This window comes from Juglans microcarpa x Juglans regia, chromosome 1D, assembly GCF_004785595.1.
Source record: "Juglans microcarpa x Juglans regia isolate MS1-56 chromosome 1D, Jm3101_v1.0, whole genome shotgun sequence".
NCBI classification, from domain to species: Eukaryota; Viridiplantae; Streptophyta; class Magnoliopsida; order Fagales; family Juglandaceae; genus Juglans; species Juglans microcarpa x Juglans regia.
In genome coordinates, this window is record NC_054594.1 from 8,342,294 (window position 1) to 8,363,703 (window position 21,410).

At 40.0% G+C, this 21,410-nt stretch overlaps 1 protein-coding gene across 2 annotated transcripts; it reads left to right on the plus strand.

The window, feature by feature from the left end:
* Positions 1-1,249: 1,249 nt before the first annotated feature.
* On the plus strand, positions 1,250-20,852 carry LOC121265111 (ATP-dependent helicase BRM-like). Of its 2 annotated transcripts, XM_041168607.1 has the most exons (15): positions 1,250-1,859; positions 3,461-4,798; positions 4,927-6,258; positions 6,479-6,591; positions 6,822-6,909; positions 7,025-7,111; positions 7,287-7,379; positions 7,459-7,542; positions 7,628-7,831; positions 14,710-14,952; positions 15,030-16,607; positions 16,704-17,249; positions 18,299-18,550; positions 19,916-20,590; positions 20,721-20,852. In XM_041168607.1, exons 1-14 carry the CDS (start codon positions 1,674-1,676, stop codon positions 20,573-20,575), a joined length of 6,804 nt encoding a protein of 2,267 aa, XP_041024541.1. In that variant the 5' UTR covers positions 1,250-1,673; the 3' UTR covers positions 20,576-20,590; positions 20,721-20,852. The 2 variants fall into 2 exon arrangements, with proteins under 2 accessions (XP_041024541.1, XP_041024534.1); XM_041168600.1 differs by having other exon boundaries at positions 1,251-1,859; positions 19,916-20,852.
* Positions 20,853-21,410: the final 558 nt, after the last annotated feature.

Genomic DNA, 21,410 nt, shown 5'->3' on the forward strand with positions numbered 1-21,410 from the left:
TAATAATTCTATAGATAAAGATAAAATGAATAAAACTTAAATACCCATTATTAAACTTTTTAGAGCCTTATATGCGAGAGAGAGAGATTCACCTTCCGTGTACGAACCTTGCGAGGAGCCCTATATTTCCTAATATGTCCACTAAAACTTAAATAAAGAATAAACTTAAATACCCATTATTATTCAACTTATTTATACCCTTGAGCCCGTTTGGATATAAAGGTGATCTCATTTAATTTTAACTAATAATCTTATTATTTACAAACCATTTCATTTTATCTCATCTCAATTTATTGACTATGGGATAGGTGACATGGCAGACACCTGTCTAGATGATGTGATAGACACTTGTGCTCAGCGTTGATGGTGAGCACCTGCTTTAACGATGCAAATTGTCTGGATTGCTTGAGATTTGGTGCGTCATGGTGGTATTGCGAGATCTCGTAAGATGGTTGCTCATCTGTTTGCTACATTTGGCTATTTTGTCCACCAAATTTAGATTATTAGAATGAGTATTTTTTCACTTAATAATCTTAGATATAATCATAAATTGTGCAAGCGTCACATACCCATTTTGAAAAAGAGAAGTTTAGTATTAAAAAATTAATTTTTTCATATAAATATCAGTTTATTTACGTTTTTTTTAAATGCACTTGCAAATTCTATGACTGCGAATATCATTTTTCTAAATTTTGTTACAAATTTTATCCCCCAACAGTTCTTAATGAATTTGAAAAACAATGGAAAAATGCATGTCCCTTTCTTTTCCTAATTTTCCTACAAATTAAAAGAAAAAAAAAAAAAAAACAATGACTCAATACCTTTTATATAAGGAAATATTAAGTGAGAGTTACAAAAATATAAAATAACACTGCTTGATATGATTTATTGGATTTACTATATTAGAAAAAAATATACAATTTGACCTAAATATGTCAAAATTATAAAATATTTTGAAAAAAAATATACAATTTGATCTAAAGAATGTCAAATTTATAAACCATTTTTTTTTATAATCTGACCTAACATTTAAATCGATCAAATACTTCCTTAAAATGGGTACGGAAGAGATTGTACGTGCATGCAGAAATTTCAAGTTGAGTGGCAGGCCCGAAATTATCAGAATTCCAAGGGTGAATTTCATGCACTACCGCTTTACTGTAAATTCCTAACCGTAGAGACATAATATAGTCTCCTCCTGCAATGCAATGCAATGCATTACCAACCCGACGCACAGGTGAAAAGGAAAATTTTAACCCCCACAAACAAAATAAAGACAAAAAAAAAAAAAAAAAAAAAAAATCCATTAGGGTTTGACTGAAAAAAAAAAATCCAGGATCGCGTGCAAAAATCCTTCGGAATTAGCGTTTCCGTTGAGTTTGCGGTCATCTCCGTCACGGAGATCCATCTTCCACTGCCTCTCGAAAATCCGGAATTTTTACAGAGAGACAGTCAGTGAGTGAGTGAGTGAGAGAATTGGTGCAGTGAATTTTACAGAGATAAAGTAAGAGAGGTGGGGGGGAGGTGGTATTTTTGAACGTTGGGATTGGAGGGCTTAAATGGGTTTTTGTTAAAAATTTGGAGGGATTCGGGGTTTTGCTGGTATTTTTTTTTCAGTTTTTATTTTTAATAAAAGAAAGTTCTATTTTTGGTGCATTTGGGTTGATTTTTGCATGCAATCCAGTGGAGGAGGTGGCGCTGGCCCCAGCCGGGTGGGTCTGGCAGGGCGGGCGGCATCAACTTCAGCTGCGTCGCCATCCTCTTCATCTTCAGCCGCGCCCACGTCGCACTTGGGGTTCGATTCCATGCAACAGCAGCAGCAGCAGCAGCAGCAGCAGCAGCAAATAGGGTCTAGGCAGGTGAGAGTTTTTGGGTGCAATTTATTTATTTATTTCTCAAAATTTGGTTGAATTGTATGCGTGATTGGGAATTGGATTATAATTGCAAACGGATGGAATTGGGATGTGGGCCTTGGATTTGGGTGTGTTCTTTCAAATGGGTAGGAGCTGAATTTGTGGAACATTGGTCGAATTGGGATGCGGTTTTTGGAATTTGGAGTTTTTTGGCAAATGGGTGGGAATGATTGTGTCATTAAGTGGTTCGATTGTTACGTTATAAGTTATAACGTGGGTTTTGAAAGTGTTTTGGCGAATGCATAGGAAGAGATTTTGTAATTAATACACCTTGTGATGTGTGTAGTTACCATAGAGCACATGGCTTATTGGTTTGTTGCTAACTTGAATTTTTTATTAATCAAGTCTTAGGTATTCAAGGGGACAAAGTAGGCATGTCTTAATTTGCAAGAAAAATGGGAACTGATGGTTGCATTGAACTGTGAGCTGTTTAACTGTCACTGGGCATGTACTTCATCAACTCGCCCCAAGAGGGCCAAATAATAACAATGTGGGTTTTTTTTTTATTGTCATTGGGTGTTTGAGAACAAAGTCCCGACTAATTCCGGGGTGAACAGGCCCTTGTCAAGGAGTCTGGTTTTGAATTTTGTTTTTGACATCTGTCACTCACGGTCTTGGACCTTAGTGTTTTGATTAGAGGGGATCATGTCCATTAAGTTTAGAACTTGATAAACGCCAGAAAAGATGGCGCCATCGGTAAAATATCGTAGCTTGCTAATAATGATGTTAGGAAAGAAAATTTAATATGATGTAATGGGATGCAATATTACACTTTCCATACAATGATTTCTAGTCGTACTGCTGGCTTACCTGCACTGTTTCTGATATCAGGATCAACATGATCTCATGGTTCTAGTCATTTGTTACAGTTTTTTGGAAAACATTTCTTAGGATTTTCCTTGTTATATTCTTTACATAATTAGCGAACATCCAAGGTGTCTCTCAATTTCTTTCTGCTAACTGCCTGTGGATTACCGGAATCCTTATATTTACTGCTTAAGTTCTGTTGATTATGCAATATTATTCGTGGGTGGAGATTCTTTTTATTCATGGACAGTGGCAGTTATTTGAATTACTTGCTTCCATGTTAATATGTATGTTGCACAACTTCCATAACGGTACATTTGCTAATAAAATCTTGTATCCATTTTGTGCTTTTCTCTGGTTCTTCTTTCTTGATTATTTTTTTTTTTTTTTTGATAAGTAAGAGATAAATATTATTGGTATGAATGAAGTAGGCATAGCCCGTGTACACATGAAGTATACAGAAAAACACCTAAATACATTCTAAGAGCGATAAATTAAAGACACAATTAGCTTATGTTGAACCATGATTAGCTTATGGTGCTTTGGAATGTGTTAATTTTCAAGTTGCCAATATTTGCATCTTCTATATTGTTACATAGTATTGGTTTGTAATCAATACTATGCAAATGAAAGCTACAGATAGTTTTCCGCTTATTTAGTTTGAGCTCATTCCTTAATAAATGGAGGATTCATATGTAATGATAACCATATTGACTGTCCATCATTTATTGTTCATGCAGTTATTACAACAACAGTTTCATAGAAAACCTGAAGGGAACGAAGCCCTTCTAGCATATCAATCTAGTCTCCAAGGAGTTATGGGAGGGAACAATTTCAGTTCATCTCCTGGCTCTATGCAATTGCCTCAACAGTCCAGGAAATTCATTGAATTGGCTCAACAACATGGTTCCTCCCATGAGGGCCTGCATAGGAGTCAAGCTGTTGAGCAACAAGCGCTAAATCCGGTCCATCAAGCTTATATTCAATATGCTTTGCAGGCTGCTCAACAAAAGTCAGCTTTGGCCATGCAATCACAGCAGCATGCTAAAATGGGAATGTTGAGCCCTCCATCTGGGAAGGATCAGGAAATGCGAATGGGAAATCTTAAAATGCAGGATCTCATTTCCATGCAGGTGCCTACTCAGGCTCAGGCATCATCATTGAAAAACTCATCTGACCATTTTGGTCGTGGTGAAAAGCAGATGGATCAAGGACAGCAATCAGCCTCTGAGCAGAGGACCGAGCCAAAGCCTCCAACCCAGGCGACAGGCATTGGACAATTAATACCCGGAAATATGGGAAGGCCTTCACAAGCACCACAGACTCAGCAGAATGTCCAAAACTCTGCAAACAACCAGCTCACAATGTCTGCCCAGTTGCAGGCAATGCATTCATGGGCACTTGAGCGCAATATTGATCTCTCCCTGCCTGCAAATGCTAACTTGATGGCGCAGCTCATTCCAATAATGCAATCTAGAATTGTTCCACAGCAAAAAGCAAATGAAAGTAATATGGATGCACAGTCATCATCTGTTCCAGCGTCAAAGCAGCAAGTTACCTCTCCACCAGTCGCTAACGAGAGTTCTCCCCATGCTAATTCGTCAAGTGATATATCCGGACAGTCAGGCCCTGCAAAAGCAAGGCAGACTGTTTCTCCCAGCCCTTTTGGTTCAACTTCAAATGCTGGCATAGTTAACCATTCTAACAATGCTTCATTGCAGCAGTTCTCCACTCATGGCAGAGAGAATCAATTGCCTTCTAGACAGCCTGCTGTGATTGGTAAGGGAATGCCTTCCATGCATCCTCCACAGTCATCCCCAAACATGAGCCAGGGTGTTGATCATTCTCTGAGTGCAAAAAATCCAATGGGTGGCCCAGAAACTCAGCAGATGCAGTATCTCAGGCAGTCAAGTCGATCTTCTCCACAAGCTGCAGTTCCTACTAATGATGGGGGCTCTGGCAGCAACATCCTTCCACATGGTGGATCAAGTAGTCAGATGCCTCAACAGCGTTCTGGGTTCACCAAACATCAATTGCATGTTCTTAAAGCACAAATACTAGCATTTAGGCGTCTGAAGGTCAGACATCTCTCTCTTTCTCTTTGCTTGTGTTTATCTATCTCGCTGAATCTCTTTTCCCGAGTGCTCTTTGATCTCCATTACTATTGCTGAGTGGATGGTGTTACCTCTTTCCTGTTGCTTTACAGAAAGGAGACCCTGGTCTCCCTCAAGAACTTCTTCGGGCTATTGCTCCACCACCCCTCGAGCTGCAGCTGCCACAGCAATTTCCTCCTGCGGGAGGAAATATTCAGGAAAAATCTGCTGGGAATATTGTCGCTGACCATCCGAGGCATATAGAGTCCAATGAGAAGGATAAACATGCTGTCACATCAATTAATGGGCAAAGTTTCCCAACAGAGGAAGCCTTTGGGGCAGATGATAAAGCAACCATCACCACAGCTCATATGCAAGGTGTGCCTGTTTTAATGAAGGATACTTCACCAGTGGCATCTGCCGGGAAAGATGAGCAGCAGCAATCCACTGTATTTTCTGTAAAGTCAGACCCAGATGTTGAAGGAGGTACTCATAGGCCCCCTATTAGAAGTGATTTTCCAGCGGATAGGGGAAAGTCTATTGCACCCCAGGGAGCTGTAGATGCAGAGCAAGCTAACAAACCTGCACAAGCAAGCACTGCCCCTCAGCAGAAAGACATTAGCTCCAACAGAAAGTATCATGGGCCCCTATTTGATTTCCCCTTTTTCACTAGGAAACATGACTCATTTGGGTCGGCAATGATGGTTAACAGCAATAATCATCTAACATTAGCATATGATGTCAAAGATCTTCTTGGTGATGAAGGCATGGAAGTGCTTACAAAGAAAAGGTCTGAAAATTTAAGAAAGATTGGTGGTTTACTGGCAGTGAACTTAGAGAGGAAAAGGATTAGGCCAGATCTTGTCTTGAGGTTGCAAATTGAAGAGAAAAAGCTTCGACTTTTAGATCTACAGGCTCGGTTAAGGGATGAAATTGATCAACAGCAAATGGAGATAATGGCAATGCCTGACAGGCCATATAGGAAGTTTGTTAGACTGTGTGAGCGCCAGCGTATGGAGCTGACCAGACAAGTACAGGCCTCCCAGAAAGCTATGAGAGAGAAGCAACTGAAATCCATATTCCAGTGGCGTAAGAAGCTTCTTGAGACTCATTGGGCCATCCGTGATGCACGGACTGCACGGAATAGGGGGGTTGGCAAATATCATGAAAGAATGTTAAGGGAGTTTTCAAAAAGAAAGGACGATGATAGGAATAAGAGGATGGAGGCACTGAAGAATAATGATGTTGAAAGGTATAGGGAGATGTTGCTGGAGCAGCAGACAAGCATCCCAGGTGAGGCTGCAGAGAGATATGTTGTTCTCTCATCGTTCTTGACTCAGACAGAAGAATATCTACATAAACTGGGAAGTAAAATAACTGCTGCCAAAAATCAACAGGAAGTGGAGGAGGCTGCAAATGCTGCTGCAGTTGCTGCGCGAATACAGGCATGCTTTGTTGTTTTGTTGTTGTTGTTATTCTTCTTCCTCTGTCTCTCTTCGCCTAGTCATTCTTTTTATTGGTATATTTATGGTTTTTCTATTTAACATCTTTTAGAATTCTCACACTTTTTTGTGAACAAGAAATATTTCTTTTTGATTCATTGGCTCTGCGTGTTGGGTGGTTTCCATTTTCTGACTTGGTTACTCATCTTTTTCCTGACAAAAGGGTCTCTCTGAAGAGGAAGTTAGGGCTGCGGCAGCTTGTGCAGGGGAGGAAGTAATGATAAGAAATCGGTTCATGGAAATGAATGCACCGAAGGATAGTTCATCTGTCAGCACGTCAGTATATCTTTTTTGTTTAATGTTATGCTTCATATTCTAAAGTTCTGATGGGATGGTTGACTCCATTGGAGAGAAATTTTGTGCTGTCTGTCCATCTAGATTGTAACTATGCAGTTTTTTGTTCCTCATATTTCTTAGTTTGACAATAGAAAACTTGTTATATTATTAGTGTGTTCTTTAGATTAACGAGGCTCCTGTATTTAATCGGCCCTCATGATTGTAACCAGGTATTATAATCTTGCACATGCTGTGAATGAAAGGGTTGGAAGGCAACCCTCAATGTTACGGGCAGGAACCTTGAGAGACTATCAACTTGTAAGTTGCCATGTTTTAGGGCTTTTACTTGTAAAAAGAGTTTGTGGTTTTCTTTGGTACTCTGTTGTGATGTAGCAAGTCAGTTTTTTAAGCTATTCTGTGTATGATTCTGCAGGTTGGGTTGCAATGGATGCTATCGCTGTATAACAATAAATTAAATGGAATCTTGGCAGATGAGATGGGTCTTGGGAAGACTGTACAGGTATATTTTTGTTAAGTTTAAAGCTTGATTCTTACTCCCTGAAATAGAAAAGAGCATTAATATAGTTTCTAGTTGCGAGCAAGTCCTCAGGTTCAGAATTAGGGGCCTGTATTTTATACCCTATATGATTTAAATATGCCATCGTCCAATTTTAATCATATTCTTCTATATCTAGGTAATGGCATTAATAGCTTACTTGATGGAGTTCAAAGGAAACTATGGCCCACATCTTATAATAGTTCCAAATGCTGTTCTGGTAAATTGGAAGGTTAGTTTGTGTTATGTTCCATGTTAATGACACACCCTTTCTGCTGATATCTAATTATGCTAACTGAGTTCACTTGCAGAGCGAGTTACATAATTGGCTCCCATCTGTGTCGTGCATTTTTTATGTTGGTGGGAAGGATCAACGGTCAAAATTATTTTCTCAAGTAAGAAAGTTGCATTTGCTTATTTACTTTGTCTTGGAATTTCTCACAAATTGCTTAACTTTCTGTTTTGCTGCTTTTTTCATAGGAGGTTGCTGCTCTGAAATTTAATGTCCTGGTGACGACTTATGAGTTCATCATGTATGATCGTTCGAAACTTTCAAAAATTGATTGGAAGTATATTATAATTGATGAAGCACAACGGATGAAGGATAGGGAATCAGTTTTAGCACGTGATCTTGATAGATATCGCTGCCAGAGGCGCCTGCTACTGACTGGGACACCACTACAGGTGTGCTACGAACTTACGATAGCTTTTTAATTAATGATGACGGACGTTTGATGTGCTTAAATCTAGGTGTGTATTTGTTACACAAAAAAGGTGAATTAGTAGAATTTGAAGAGGGTACAATAGGCATGCTTTGAATTTGGAATCAAACAATGTTGGTGTTGTTTATATTAGCTGTTGATTGAAGGTATTAGAGGGAACTCGTTATAGTAGTGTATTGTTCCTATAGAACCCCCCACTCCTACTATGAGGGCTGTTCTGCCTTTCTACTTCACCTCCGGTATGGGTAAGGAGATCAACGAAAAAGAATGTGAAAAGCAGAATGTGCTCACACAAAACATTTTCGAGATTTCTCCCAACCTATTTATACCGTATGGAGCCAGTGTCGAGTATAGGCGTAGCTGTGAAGGGGGCTCAAGATGATAGGGGTCACCGCTCTGTCTCGATTCCTTGCACATCTTAAGTATGAATTCAGGAAACAAATGGATCAACTCAGCGTCGTCTCACCCCAGGCATCTGCCCTCATGAATCTTGTACATACTTGGACAACTATTGCCGTCTTGTCTTACTGAAGCCAGGGCAATAATGATGAAGGAATTTGAGCACTGATGTAGCTAACAGCTACCTTCATAGTCGATTCATTAGGGTCGTCACCTTCTACTCAACTAGTGGAAGTATCTGCCATTTTCTTTGTGTTAAGCCTTACAGCTATGGGACTTTCTAAATAAAACTGCAACCGTAGTTTATCAAAGCAAAAGGAAAAGTAGTCTATATGCATGCTTAGATGACGTTGACTGACCCTAACAGTGTTGGGGGTTTGCAGCCTTGATCAGGTTGTGAGTTTTAATATATGTTGTTCTTTTTTCCCTAAAATATCATGCTATCTAATGTGCATGCACATTCATTACTCAACTTCTACTCATTTGTGTGGGTGGCAATCCGCTATGGGCTGAATGGATTTGGCTTGCTCAACCGAAGCTGAATCATTAACGAAGATTTCCTGAGTATATTTAAACTGAATCTTAGTTCTTGGGTAGTTGTGAAATTATTTCTATATTATTAATGCCATTATTATTTAGTTGTTGCTTTTTGAAACTTGTAGCATGGAGGAAGAAAGTCTAGAGTACTATTGGGAAAAAAATTATGTTTAACAAGTTAATTGATTAGTAGACCAACTGATGTACATTTTCTCTCTCCTAAAATATTTTTCTCTCCATACATTTTCTATTTCATTGGTTTTTCTTGCTGTTGGTGGTGATTCGCTAATGGCTTTTTCTCCGTGTAGAGATTAGTGTATCACTGCAGCTTGGGTTATCGTGTGGGTTGGCTTAGATGGGGCTGTGCAGCGAGGTTTTTATTGACCATAAGTTATTCGAGTTCAGAAAGGAGAATGGAAGGTGGTGGAGAATCATAAAGAGTAGTCGCCGTGTAGTGAATTACATTTCCTTAGATCATGAAGCCCTGGGTTGGCTGGGCTCTATGGTGAGGGAATGTGCAGTGTCACTGGGCTCCTATGAGTTTCTGAGAACTCATAGAAAAGGAGACACTGTGTTAATGGTGCGGAAGGGACATAACCACAATGGTAGTTTTATCACCCTCTCGGAGTTTGGGCATGATAGGAGGAGATGTTTGATAGTGGTGCCAGAAGGGAGAGAGGGAGAGGGGTGGAGGAACTTCGGAGATACATTGATGGAACTCCATTCCTCCTCTGTTTCGAGCATTAGAAACAGAGTAGCTCTTGATGCCCAGGCAGGTTACTCGAAGACGTCAAAGGAGATGGTGGTGCTCCATCGTTGACGGTAGGAGGTTCAAGGTCGTACAGTGAGGTGCTCCAAGTGAAGAAGGTATTGCCTCGAGCCTTGAGTGCCATGGTGCTAGCGTGCCCATTTCAGAGGTCGTGCAGAGGCATGGGGGAGATGGCAGTGGGCTGTTGGGTTCAAATGAGGAAACTTTCTTAAGGATGCTAGTTGGTATGGAGGAAAAAGTTGGAGCCTTGTTAGAGGAAATAAGTTGTCTGAAACGCTGCGTTAAGGGCAAGGCAGAGATGAAGACTGGCTTGGGTCGTGTAACGAGCCATAATGATAGAATGGGTAGGCCTTGTTCTTCGGGTAATTTAGTGAAGTGCCCTGGGATGGGCCAGACCGCAGGCCCAAAGAAGGCGTGGAGGGCAATTTATTGGGCATCTGCCAATATTTCGGCCAAGGTGCTTAGAAAGGCTCTTGTGGCGTCAATAAGTACTTCGTCGGCATCCTCACTGGCACAAAAAAAAATCGTCGATCTCCATCGACCATCCTAGTGAGCCGGTAGAGTCACTCCTATAGGAGGAGCTGGAGGATGGAGAGATGGTGGAGGAGACGGTAGTGGTGGAGACCTGGAGGGTTGATTTCCCATCGGCATCACTTGGGATGGTGTTGGAGAGTGGGCAGACTGAGTCATGCGTGGTGGTCGAAGGGCCAGATGCTGTGCTGGTGCAGCCTACCTCGCCGGAATGTGGGCTATCATTTCTGGGGCCTCCGTTAGGCTCTCCACCATTGGAGATGGGTGTTTTTTATGGGAATAAATCTGGGGATGGTATTTCTTTTGAAAATATGGCATCAAGTGGTGAACCAGATTTTGTGGGTGGCTCGGAATTGGTTCTGCTTCCCAATGACTGTGTTGGTGAGGAGGGGGCAGCTCTTACTCCTCTGTGTGCACCCCCCTAGTTCTAATTATGGGAGTTGCTCATCAAATTGGATTTTTAAGAAGGTAGAGGAGCTACAAGCTATTATTTGGGTCTCTTTTGGAGGTTACGAAGAACAATTTATGGCCTTTCTCGTGGTTATTGAAGCTAGCTGTTCGAAATCAGCCACAAAGCAGGACAAGGAACTTAATCATTTAACTTGTTCCATTCTGCTACTCCCTTCCTTAACATGTGTAACAATTAACATGTTACACGTGTTAATTGAAATGATTGAAGGAGAAGTCAATCATTTCAATGATTAAGTTGAAAGGAGGGACAATCTAAGTTTTTATGAAGCCTAAGATTTTATCATGGAACATACGAGGACTCAATGATAGCAATAAACGTTTCTGTATCAAATCATTATTGAGGATGTGAAAGGGTGATGTGGTATGTCTTCAAGAAACAAAGTTGCATTTCATTGATAGAAGAATTGTGCGTAGTCTATGGGGATGCTCGTGTGTGGTTGGTCCTATTTGGCCTCTTTGGGAGTCTCAGGTGGAGTGTTACTAATGTGGGATAAAAGAGTGGAGGAGTGTGTTGGAGAGTTCTCGGTTTCGACTTTATTACAAAATGTGAGTGATGGATGGGAATGGGCATTTGTAGGGTCCTATGGTCCTAACATAGACATGGATAGGCGAAAGTTGTGGGAGGAGTTGGTGGGTATATACTCCTTATGGGATGTGTCGTGGTGTATGGGAGGTGATTTCAACACTACTCGCTTTCCTAGTGAACGATCAGGGCATCATTGGAATACTATGGCCATAGAGGAATTCTCTGAGTTCATCTTTGATCTGGATCTTATGGACCTTCACTTGGTGGGGGGCGAGTACACATGGTCAAACGGTCGGGCTTGGTCTAAATTGGATAGATTCCTTGTCTCTCCTTCATGGGAAGCCCACTATCTAGAAGCAAGTCAGAAAAAGGTTAGCTCAAGTCAGTTCAAATCATTTTCCCATTCTCTTAGATTGTGGGGCATTCACAGGGGTCGCCGGTACTTCAAGTTTGAGAACATGTGGCTAACAGTGAATGGGTTTGTAGAGATGGTGCGTGCTTGGTGGGCATCGTATCAGTTTAGTGGCACTCCAAGTTTCATTCTTGCAGGTAAGCTGAAGGCTCTAAAACAAGATTTGAAGAAGTGGAACTTAGAAGTTTTTGGTCACATTGACAATCAGAAGTCTACATTGTTGGAGGAATTGTAGGAGCTAGAGGGTAAGGAACTATTGGGAGATGCCTTGGAGGATGTTATTGAGGAAGGGTACAATTGTGGCAGATTTGGATAGGGTTTTGTTGCTAGAGGAGACATTATGATGCTAAGAATTCATGACTCTTTGGTTGAAAGAGAGTGATAGGTGTACGAAGTTCTTTCACAAAGTGACTAATTCACATCGGCGTAACAATGTTATTGAGTCGCTTCATTCAGGTACTCAGATGTTATCCTATCCTCCCGAACTCGAAAATCATATTGTACATTATTATGAGACTCTTCTCACCGAATCGGCAACTTGGAGGCTGAAGCTTGATGCCTTATCCTTTGAGGCAATTGATCTGCTAAGTGTGAGTGTCTTGGAGAGACCTTTCGATGAAAGAGAGATTTTCAAGGTCATCTCTGGTATGACTAAGGATAAAGCGCCGGGTCCGGATGGTTTCTCAATGGGTTTCTTCCAAACTTGTTGGGATGTTGTGAAAGGTGATGTCTTGCAGGTGTTCAGTGAATTTTACACTTTTCAGAAGTTTGAAAAATCCCTTAACGCGACATTCATTGCTCTCATTCCCAAGAAACACGGAGCTTCGATTATTGAGGACTTTCGTCCAATAAGTTTGGTTAGTAGTGTTTACAAGATTATTTCAAAGGTTCTTGCTAACTGGCTTAGTCCAGTGTTGGAAAATATTATTTCCAAGCCTCAGAATGCTTTTATTCGTGGGAGACATATTCTTGATTCGGTGCTCATTGCAAATGAGAGCTCAGATTTTAGATTGTGGGAGTGAAGTCCAGGTATTCTTTGCAAGCTTGACATGGAGAAGGCTTATGGTCATGTGAATTGGGAATTCCTCTTCTACCTGCTTAAGAGGTGTGGCTTTGGGGGTAGGTGGATTTCATGGATGTGTTATTGTATTTCAACAGCCTGATTCTCAGTTCTAGTTAACGGCACTTCTGCTAGTTTTTTTTATAACTCGAGGGGCTTGCTGTAGGGAGATCCGTTATCTCCTCTTCTATTTATTATTGTTATGGAGGCGTTGAGTAGGATGGTGCAGGCTACTGTTGGTGGGGGTTTTTTATCTGGTTTTTAGGTGGGAAATGGCTCTGGTGGCCCAATTATCATCTTACACCTTTTTGCAGATGACACTCTGGTATTTTGTGAAGCGGATAGTAGCCAGGTCCAAACTCTACAAGCATTGTTACTTTGTTTTGAAGCAGTGTCAAGGGTCAAGGTGAACCTTGGCAAGTTTGAGATGGTTCCGATGGGTGAGGTCCCTAATATCCTTAGTTTAGCAAGTCTTCTAGATTGCAGGGAGTCTTCTTTCCCAATGAAATATCTAGGCCTTCCGTTAGGAGCAACTTTCAAGAGTAGAGCTATATGGGATGGGGTGGTGGAGAAGATAGAGAAAATGTTGGCTGGATGGAAAATGGTGTATTTATCAAAAGGGGGTCATCTCACTCTTACCAAGAGCACCCTCACTAACCTCCCCACTTATTTCTTATCTCTTTTTCGTATGCTTGCTAGGGTGGTGAATAGGATTGAGAAACTTTTTAGGGCGTTCTTATGGGGAGGCATAGGGGAGGAGAAGAAATTCCATCTGGTTAGTTGAAAGACAGTATGTGCCCCTATTGTGACTGAGGGGTTGGGAGCGTGCAACTTGAGAACCTTTTATAAAGCGCTATTGGGCAAATGGCTTTGGAGATATCACTTGGAAGGGGGATCATTGTGGAAGGAAACTATAGATGCTAGATATGGTGTTGCTTGGGGTGGATGGTGTTCCAACAAAGTGAGGGGGATATGGAGTGGGTTTATGGAAATTTATAAGGAAGGGGTGGACATGCTTTGAAAATCATATTCGCTTTGTAGTTGGTGAGGGCAATCGAATCAGTTTTTGCCTGGACGTGTGGTGTGGAGATCATGCATTGGAAAGGGTTTTTCTGGCTTTATATCGTATTGCAGCTAATAGGGAGGCTTCGGTGGCAGATGTGCAGTTATTTTCTCATGGTTCGCATTAGTGGAATATTCTGTTTAATTAGGATTTTCATGACTGAGAATTATCTATGGTTTCAGACTTTTTCAGCCTATTACATTCCTTGGGGACTACTATGGCACAGCATGATAGCTTGAAATGGAGGTCTAAGGATCACAAGAAAAAATGTACAATTAAGGTGTATTATAACCTTTTGACAACACAAGATCATACTCCATTTCCTTGGAAGAACATTTGGAGGTCTCGTGTGCTCTCTAAAGTTGATTTTTATTGTTTAGAATGCAACTCTTGGGAAGATCTTGACCACAGACAACTTGAGGAAGAGAGGATATGTAGTGATTGATTGATGCTACATGTGTAAAAAGAATGGAGAATCGGTGGATCATCTCTTACTACATTGTGACGTAACAAGGGTGTTGTGGGATGAGATCTTTCGAAGGGTTGGTGTTGCTTGAGTAATGCCTATGAGGGTGGTGGATTTGATGGGTTGTTGGAGGAAATTGCCCCGCTGTCATCAAGTGGCAGTAGCTTGGAAGATTATTCCATTGTGTATTATGTGGTGTATTTGGATAGAAAGGAATGCACACTGTTTTGAAGACAAGGAACGCACAATGGCGGAGCTGAAGAATTTTTTTCTACATACTTAATTGTTTTGGTTTTCTGCTATTGTATTAGACGGGGATAATATTTATGATTTCTCGTCTTTAGGTCATCGCTCTTAGAATGTATCTAGGTGCTCTTTTGTATACTTCCTGTGTACATAGGCCATGCCTATTTCATTCATATTAATAAAATTTATCTCTTATTAAAAAAAAAAAAAAAAAAAATATGTTTAACACTGTTCTGTTTCAAAAAGAATTTAATCATGTACGATATTAAAGTTAAATCCGGCTTACTTTCCCATCATCATGTGGATAAGTGAAACCTCATAGTCTTTCTTTAATCATGTAGGATGGTCTTTCTTTTGCAGAATGACTTGAAGGAACTGTGGTCACTTCTAAATCTACTTCTTCCGGAAGTCTTTGATAATCGGAAAGTATTTCAAGACTGGTTCTCAAAATTCTTTCAAAAGGAAGGTCCTACACCGAATGCCGAGGATGACTGGCTAGAGACTGAAAAAAAGGTCATCATCATCCACCGACTTCATCAAATTCTAGAGCCCTTTATGCTCAGGCGTCGTGTTGAAGATGTGGAAGGCTCACTTCCACCCAAGGTATGATTGTGTTGGTCCTTGTTGGCGATATCTTTTTTTTTTTTGGCCTGATTTCTGACAACACTTCCGGATTGCAGGTTTCCATAGTTTTAAGATGTAGGATGTCAGCTATTCAGAGTGCCATTTATGATTGGATCAAATCCACTGGTACTCTTCGAGTTGATCCTGAAGATGAAAAGCTGAGGGTTCAAAGGAATCCAATTTACCAGGCTAAAGTATATAGAACTCTAAATAACAGATGTATGGAACTTCGGAAAGCCTGCAATCATCCTTTGTTGAATTATCCATGTTTCAATGACTTGTCAAAGGATTTTCTTGTAAGATCATGTGGGAAATTATGGATCATGGACAGGATTCTTATTAAACTTCAGAGAACTGGGCATCGAGTACTGCTCTTTAGTACCATGACAAAACTTCTTGATATATTGGAGGAATACTTGCAATGGCGGCGGCTTCTATACAGGCGAATTGACGGAACAACTAGTTTAGAAGATCGTGAATCGGCTATTGTGGACTTTAATAGCCATGATTCAGACTGCTTCATTTTCTTGCTTAGTATTCGTGCTGCTGGTAGAGGTCTTAATCTTCAATCTGCTGATACAGTTATAATATATGATCCTGATCCAAACCCTAAGAATGAAGAACAGGCAGTTGCTAGGGCCCATCGTATTGGACAGACTAGAGAAGTCAAAGTCATTTATATGGAAGCTGTTGTTGATAAAATCTCTAGCCATCAGAAAGAAGACGAGCTAAGAAGTGGAGGTTCGGTTGATATGGATGATGACCTTGCTGGTAAGGATCGATATATGGGTTCTATTGAGGGCTTGATAAGGAACAACATTCAACAATATAAAATTGATATGGCTGATGAGGTTATCAATGCTGGGCGTTTTGACCAGAGAACGACACACGAAGAGAGACGCCTGACTTTAGAGACATTATTGCATGATGAGGAGAGGTATCAAGAAACTGTCCATGATGTACCCTCCCTGCAGGAGGTCAATCGCATGATTGCTAGGAGCAAAGAGGAAGTTGAGTTGTTTGATCAAATGGATGAGGAACTGAATTGGGCTGAAGAGATGACGAGGTATGACCAGGTACCCAAGTGGCTTCGAGTGAATACTAGAGAAGTAAATGCCACTGTTGCAACTCTTTCAAAAAGACCATCAAAGAACACTATATTGGCTGGTAATATTGGCATGGAATCTAGTGAAATGGGTTCTGATTCATCTCCAAAAACTGAAAGGAAAAGGGGACGGCCCAAAGGAAGAAAGCATCCTAATTACAAAGAATTAGATGATGAAAATGGGGAATACTCTGAAGCAAGTTCTGAAGAGAGAAATGAATCCTCTATACATGAAGAAGAGGGAGAAATTGGAGAGTTTGAAGAGGATGAATTTAGTGGTGCTGTTGGGGCACCGCCAGTCAATAAAGACCAATTGGAAGAGGAGGGTCCAGTTTGTGATGGGGAGTTTGAGTATCCTCGGGCTTCAGAAAGCACAAAAAATAATCATTTGCGGGAAGAAGCAGGTTCGTCTGGATCATCCTCTGACACTCAAAGATTGACACAAATGGTATCGCCTTCTGTTTCTTCTCAGAAGTTCGGTTCCCTGTCGGCTTTAGATGCTAGGCCAGGTTCTCTCTCCAGAAGGCTGGTACGTGTATTTTCTTGTGTGTTGATACATTATTTGTTTTCATGATGATTATTATTTTTCTATCTGCTCATCTCTATTATCTTAAATATTTTCCAGCCAGATGAACTAGAGGAAGGGGAAATTGCAGTATCTGGAGATTCTCACATGGAACACCAACAATCTGGAAGTTGGATTCATGACCGTGATGATGGCGAAGAAGAACAGGTTTTGCAACCCAAAATAAAACGAAAACGCAGTCTTCGAGTTCGTCCCCGCCATCCAGTTGAAAGGCCAGAGGAGAAGTCTGGAAATGAAACACAATCTTTCCAGTGTGGAGATTCATCTCTATTGCCATTCCAAGTGGACATTAAGTATCAGGCTTTGTTAAGAACTGACCCTGAAACAAAACCTTATGGAGAGTCCAATGCTTCTAAGCATGATCAAAATGATTCGTCCTCCAAAAACAGGCGACATTTGGCACCAAGGAGAATAGCTAATACGTCAAAATTGCGTGCTTCACCAAAATCTAGCAGATTAAATTGCATGTCTGCTTCTGGAGAAGATAATGCTGAACTGTCAAGAGAGAGTTGGGATGCTAAAGCTATGAATTCAAGTGGGACGACAACTTTTGTCTCTAAGATGCCTGAAAACATCCAGAGAAGGGTATGACTGTTGAATTGATCTTACATCTGTGGTGTTTTTAAAGCTTGATGTGATGAATGGTGTCTATTAGTACTAGTTTTTCCTCAACATCTACTTCTGGGTAAGTTGTCTGTTTATGTTATTTATGAAGTGCTGAGAATTGGAAATCACATTTGATCATTTAGAACTCGGCATCCTTTTTTTTTTTTTTTTAACTATTAATTTTCCTGCTGTCTTTAGTTTTGTTCCTTTTTATCTGCATAGTAGGTTTCTTCTAGCAGCCATTCTATGTCAAAGTTTTTTTTTTCTTTTGTTTTTTTGGCTCTACGTGATTGCTTTTATATGTTATTTTTTCTTCTGTATCTGCTCCTTTCTCTCGCTCTATCCGAAACATAAACTCAGACACATTGAAAACTAATTGTAGATGTTGGTTTAGATCAACCATGGACAAATAAAATCAAAGACGCAAACATATCAAGAATAAACTGTCACAATCATTGTTAACGTTAGAATCTTGCCATCAGCCCATAGAGAAATAAGTATAGAGGTTGGTTTAATCCAACCATGGAGGAGGAAAATCGAAGATTTGAATCTCTAAGAGCAACTGTTATGACCCTTGCTAATGTTAGATTCATGCTACCAGCATCTCTCTCTGTGTTGTTGTGTAATATTGGTAGTAGTATGTCTTGCCATTAAGGTAAAATACCTAGAATTTGCGCATATAGAATGATATGCATTGACAATTTGATCTTCTGTGCTTCTGACTATATTATGCTTGTTTTGACTGGCATCATGCTTAGAAAACTGGCTTGGTCAACATATTCTTCTCTCAGGATTTGGTTTTGGATAATTACTCGGGATTTTTTATAAGCACTTTTACCATATGTTACTTTTGGAAGCATCAATTCTCATATAAATATGATGAGAGTTAGCGTATAAGTTGGAAATCCATTTAGTCTAATTTCCCTTTTACAATGCTCTGTGTTGAATTTACTTATTTTATTTTCTCTTTTCGTTGTATAATTCTGGCTAAGCAACAAAACGAACTCAACTAAATTTTTTCTGTGCAGTGCAAGAGTGTAATTAGCAAGCTCCAAAGGAAAATTGGTAAGGAAGGTCCTCAAATTATACCTCTGCTTACAGATTTGTGGAAGAGGATTGAAAACTCTGGGTACATAGGTGGACCAGGAAATAATAATTTGGATTTACGAAAGATCGTTCAGCGTATTGACAGATTAGAGTATAATGGAGTGATGGAGCTTGTGTTTGATGTCCAGTTCATGTTGAAAAGTGCAATGCATTTTTATGGGTTCTCATATGAGGTATGATTACTCATCTAGAATATAGCTACTTAGTGCATTGCATCACATCCTCCTTGTTAGTATGGATGGGAAATGCTTAGTCAAACGATTTTTTTTTTAAAGTAATTGAAAGTGACTATATGGAAGCCTGGTTCAGTAGTTTTTAAGCTCTTTTAAGCGTCTACTATAGTCCATATCGCTTAATTTATATGTGTGTTGAAGGAAACAAAAAAGCTATATATGTGAACAAATGCTTTGATTCTTATGTTACTTGCAAGAACCATGCATGATATGTGAGGTCTTAGTCAAGTCCAAACTCATTCAATTCATATCAAAACATTTTATCGCAAGGAAAAAGAAAAGAGATAGGTGCTAAGCAATGTGGTCGCATAGTTGATTGCTATTCAACAAATCATTTTCTTGAAAGAGCAGAGAGAGTGAACCCTGTAGTTTTTTGTTAAAAAAAACAAAGCGAGAACTATTGATGAGGGAGAAAGAATGCCAGCCTTGGTGTGTTCACGTCAGTTAAGCTGCAAATCCAGAATTTGTGTTTGTTTCGAAAATTCACAGAAGCTCACATGTATACTGTAGTTATTGTTGAGTTCAATACTTGGTACTTCACTGGATTAAGAGTGACTGTATTTGATAGCAATAAATTACTGCCATATCCAGTGACCCTCAAATCATGTTAACGGCAGAGGTACTTCTTTTCTTCCCTGACTCATGATTTGGATTTATTAGCAAGTGTCAGGAAATTTTGGTATGTGAGTGGACTACTGATTTTGTGGACGCCAAAATCTTAGATGAAATATCATTACGTGCTTTTTTCTTGCCAACAATTTTTGAGGAAACAAAAATAAATTAGGAGTCTTGTGTATACGATCCTTCTCCTGTAATCTTGATTCCTTCACTTTCAGGTCAAGAAAAGGACAAATTTTCTTATCAAGAGAAAAAAAAAAAAATGAAAGAGAGAGAAGGACGAACTATGAAAACCCATTTCTGGATCAAGTTCTCATATTTATTTTGGGCTGTATGTTTGCAACCAATTAGTGCATCAAATAAATTGAATATCTGAAATATGATAATTTAATGTGGATTAGCTACACAAAAAGTTCACTTAGGAAGGTTCCAAGCAGAGGTTTCTTGAAGTTGCTGCCAAACATCCGTTGGAATTTTTCCTGATTCTCTGATGCGTATGTTTTAGAAATGCTACTGCTTCTGGAATTCTAAAACCTTCCCCTTGCATTGCTTTGAATTTTGTTACGTCTTTTTTAGGACTAGGGATAATTCTAATCACCCAATTTGATGAATGAATTCATGATCTTTTTGCTTAAAAAAAAAGAAAAAAGAGAATTTGTAATCTCAGTGTGTAACTATGTTGCCCAGGTGAGATCTGAAGCAAGGAAAGTGCATGATCTCTTTTTCGATATCTTGAAGAATGTATTTCCAGACACAGATTTTCGAGAAGCCAGAAATGCACTCTCTTTTTCGGGCTCATTTTCTACCACTTCTTCTCCTTCCCCAAGACAAGCGGCTGTTGGTCCAAGCAAGAGACACAAGTTGATAAATGAGGTGGAACCTGACCCAGGCCCTCCACAGAAGCTACTGCAACGTGGACTCACTTCCAGTGGGGAAGATGCAAGAATCAGAGGTCATATCCCTCAGAAGGAATCAAGGCTTGGGAGTGGTATTGGTGGTAGTCGGGAGCAATGCCAGCAGGATGATCCTCCACTTCTAACTCATCCAGGAGAGCTGGTCATCTGCAAGAAGAAGAGAAAAGACAGGGAGAAATCAGTGGTGAAGCCTAGGACTGGATCAGTTGGCCCTGTTTCACCCCCTAGCATAGGTCGTGGTATAAGAAGTCCAGGTCCAGGGTCGGTACCCAAGGACACAAGACAGACCCAACAAACTACGCATTCGCAAGGATGGGCCAACCAACCTGGTCCTGCTCAACCGGCAAATGGTGATGGTGGGTCTGTTGGTTGGGCAAATCCTGTGAAGAGGTTGAGGACAGATTCTGGGAAAAGAAGGCCAAGCCATATATGACTCGGAGTGTATGAGGTAATGGAGAAATTTATTCCTAGGTAGTTAAGGTGCTGACTTAGTAGAGGCCCTTCTCTGCCTGTACTTGAGCAATTGACCATACTGTTAATAATAGTATAGTCTTTGTTCCTCCATTGTATTTTTACAGGCTCTTACCATGGTTCAGAATCAAATAGTTGTTTTTGTATCTGCCCCATCCTTCCAGGTATTATGGCTGAAATCCTTGTAAAGTGACTTGCTTCATACTAATTTTCAGGCTCATCATGCATCTTTCATATGAGCTCTTGCCTAGCTTCCATTCTCTACAGCCGTTGGAAGAGAGTTGAACGGGCAAACTTTTTTTTTTGAGGTGATTTAGCTGCTTTTGGGGAGTGGGAGTGGGAAACCAGCTTTCGAGATTAGTTGTATCGGATATGGACCGAAAAAGTAAGCGAAGCACTGGATTTGACATCCTGATAGTCGTTGAAAATGACTACACATTTTTGCACTATCTTGTTGAGGGTACAAAGGTGCAAATGCATATGCCGTCAAGGTGTCTGAAGCTCACCAACGTGCTAAATAAGTGCAAAAAGAGTATATATAATGAGATCCACTTAAATCAAAGCTGATGACATCTTAAATTGAGAATAAAAGGATGACCCCAACAAACTCTGTAATTATGAGTTCAGCATGAGTGCAAAAAGAAAAATTTTATTTGCAGTCCCGAGTGGGGGAGTTTCATTGATAAATGAGGGTAAAAAGAATTTTATCTCATCTCATCATTATAACTTTTTTAAATTTTTATACAAAAATATAGTAAACAATTCAATTTTTTTAAATTTTAAAATAAAAATAATAC